At 49.5% G+C, this 3,293-nt stretch overlaps 1 protein-coding gene across 1 annotated transcript in view; it reads left to right on the top strand.

The window, feature by feature from the left end:
• Positions 1-294: 294 nt before the first annotated feature.
• Rarres1 (retinoic acid receptor responder 1) overlaps positions 295-3,293 on the top strand; it is a 40,174-nt gene continuing 37,175 nt past the window's right edge. The window contains exon 1 of the mRNA XM_028763622.1: positions 295-581. Within this exon, the coding sequence (XP_028619455.1) occupies positions 327-581 (255 nt within the window). The 5' untranslated portion in view covers positions 295-326. The remainder of the gene's footprint in view (positions 582-3,293) is intronic.

Genomic DNA, 3,293 nt, shown 5'->3' with positions numbered 1-3,293 from the left:
AAAACCGGAGGGTTGCGAAATCGCAGCAGCCACAGGCGCCAAGTCAAGTTCCCAGAACTGGAGTAGGGGTGTGCCCTCAAGGAGGCGCCCCACTGTCCCATGTCCCCTCTCACCGCGTCATCAGGGACAGGCTCTCTGACCCGCTCTCTCGGAGGCGCCTTCTGGTCCTTCGGCTTGGACAGAGGAGGCAAAGAAGGGCGGTGACCCGGGGGCGGAGGGGAGTGGCCGCCGTGGCCTATTTCCGCGAGCACCGAGAACCGGGTTGGGGAGCTCCGTGCCAGTTTTCCCCATCCACGCAGCCCCGTGGGCCCCTGTCGCCCGCGTCCATGCAGCCCCGTCGACCCCCGCTGCCGGCGCTGCTGCTGAGCCTCTGGCTGCTGCCGAGGCTCGCACTGGCCGCTGCTGCCGCAGCGCCCGCGGATCCGGAGTACAACGATGTCCCCGGGCAGCCCCCGGCCGTAGGGCTGCCACGCGGCATCCTGCAGCTGGCGGCGCGCGCTGCGCTGCACTTCTTCAATTATCGCGCCGGCTCGCCCAGCGCGCTACGGGTGCTGGCCGCCGTGCAGGAGGGCCGCGCGTGGGTGAGTGAGCCGCGACGCGGCGGGACACGCTCGGGGACCACAGCGCTTCCAGCCTGAGCTTGTGTCGCACGAGAGGCGCGGAGCCCTCCAACGCTGCCTCTGCCTTTCTGGTATTTCCGTGGCCAGAAATATTTAGCAGGTTTGAGAACGTGAGAAAAGGGTCCCACGAACAACAGCCCCTGGTCGGGGTACCCAGCGTGGGTAGGCTGTTGGCATGCGCACTGTGTACCCAATCGACCCATGGCTTAGACTCTATGGCTCCTACCAAAATAGGGGAGGTGTGTCCAAAAGCTCAGCCAGCTCTCTGCAGCGCAGACAAGTTTCTAGAATTTCGTTGTTCATGGCAGGCCATCGTGCGAGGCTTCGGGATAAAGTGGTAAAGGTTTCTCACGGGTCTGCGGAGGGATCATTTAGTTCTGGTGTCCTTCTGATCTAACCAGGGAGTGACAGGGCAGCAATCTTCTGCATAACTGAAACCACGATGGAAAACTTTTCAGCTCGTGGATTGCTTACTGATTTCCAGGCAGTGACTGTGGATATGGAGTTGTATGAATGAAGCCAGGTTTCCCTCTTCGTTAAACAGATTTTTAAAGTTTCACAACTGCAGAGTTCCGAGGCAAGGAGGCTCCCGGATGTTCCACAAAGCCACAGACCCGCAGCCTTATATCTTATGTAGAGCCAAGCATAAGATTTAAATTGGTGAGATGATAAAGTCATCTAGCATCCGATGATGGGAATCACCTTTTCGACTCTTAGCCTTATTTCCTTATTTCTAGAAAGAGGCAAACTGTTGGGATTGTTAAATAACAAACAGCAACAACATAACAATCATTACTGTCTCAGGAATATTCCCTACTCCAAGCTCCAGCCTTTACTAGTTCACCAGAGAAATGAAGTCACAACTTAAGAGCTTGTCTTCTTAGAGGAAAGAAGATCCCTGAAGACAGCCTCCCTCGTTATTTGCGGGGAGAATTGCCTATTAAAACAAAAACAAAGAAATAAAAACCCCAGACTGACAAAGTATGCCAATTATCAAATACCAGGGATTATTCTTCTTCGATCCAATATAATTTTTAAAAGTCATAAAATAGGACTAAGTGAGATGACCATTGGGTAAAGGTGCTGCTGGCAAGCCTGACAGAGTTTGTTCCTCTGCCCTAGAGGTGGAAGAAGAGAACTGACTCCCCAGCTTTCCTCTGACTCCCACGTGCCTGCTATGGCAGTCATGCACACATATAATAAATAAGTGTAATTTTTTAAAGTTCTAAAATACCTTGCATTTTAGTGCTTTTTAAGCTATCCCTTGAAAAATGAGTCCTTGGCATCTTTACAAAAGAAGCTAGCTCTCAAAACCTGAAGGAAGAAAGCTCATTTCCTTTCCTTCCAGCAGGAGCGTTGGTGCTGCTCATCTGTAGTGGTATAATGCTCCTGAACTTCAAGGTGACCCTACCTCATCCCAAGGGGTGTGTGTAGTGTGTGCACATGAGCACAAATAAACGTGGGACACAAGGCCCTGAGAAACAATGTTACATTTCCCATAAATCTCCCTGATAATTTAATACTTCTGTGATTTCGGGCGCCAGGGAGAAGAGGCCAGTGTGCCAGGGGTCAGTTCCTTCCACAAATCCAGTGAAATTGGTTTCCTTCAAAGGTTACTAAAGTCCACTCTTAAAGATAATCAAGCAGGCGGGTGTTGAGGTGATAGACATCTGGCAAGGGCATTCGAGGCTCAGTGAGAGTGGAGAAAGGGGGAGGACTGGCTTCCTGGGATCTGTAGCAAGTGCTGTTTACTGTTTACTTTTTTTTCTTTTTCTTTTTCCTTTCCTTTCTTTTTTTTTTTTTGTGGCCTTAATTCAGATGTGGGCTAGCATCCTTAGGAAAGGTATGTTTTGTTGTTTTGTTTTGTTTCTGGTATTCTTACAGTTTTGAAGTGCTCAGCCACCCAAGTGAGAACACAAACTCAGCCTGATGGAGACCACTTCCAGAAAGGTGGTTGTAGGAACTTCTGCTCCAATGACAGAGCAGCCACAGCATTCATTTCCACAAAGGAAGGGTTGGTAGATGGCCTACTAGGTTGTCACACTGCATCTGTGCTTAACTGGAACTGGGCCTGGGGACCAGTAGATGCCCGAGAGGGAAAAGTACAAGTGACCCTTCTTCAAGGGATCCCTCTTCATTTGGGGGTAAGCACTTCTTCTTTTGAACATGAGTGACCAGGACTAAGTGAGTTTTTCAAAGTAAGGGCCCAGCAGCAGCTTATTAAATCAATTTAAGTGAGTTCAGTTGTTTTAACCTTGGGTTCTAGGGATTGAGTCTACAGCCCCATACATGCCAGACACATGTTCTACCGCTGAGCTATATCCCTAGCTCTATGTAATGAAGTGATATGGGCTGTAGACCATGAGAATACATGATAAAACCAAGAGTGGTGTTTCAAGTCCGTGCGCATAAACTAGGTCCTGGTGACGGATGCAATTCTTGCTGTATATTTCATCTTACAAAACAAAACAAAAACATGAAAGCCAGGCACCCAAATGATTCCAGCTCTAAGATGTCCTCAATTCTCTTTTTAATGCGTCAAGAGTTCTCATTCTAGGAACACCGTTGCCCTCTGGTGATCAGATGCAGTAATCACTGCAGATTATGGTTTAAGAAAGACGAAGGACCTGGTCTCTGTTTCTTTCCTTCTTTCTTTCCTTCCTTCTTCCTCCC

This window comes from Grammomys surdaster, unplaced genomic scaffold, assembly GCF_004785775.1.
Source record: "Grammomys surdaster isolate TR1022 unplaced genomic scaffold, NIH_TR_1.0 139, whole genome shotgun sequence".
NCBI lineage: Eukaryota > Metazoa > Chordata > Mammalia > Rodentia > Muridae > Grammomys > Grammomys surdaster.
This window is presented reverse-complemented; position numbering and strand designations above follow the sequence as displayed.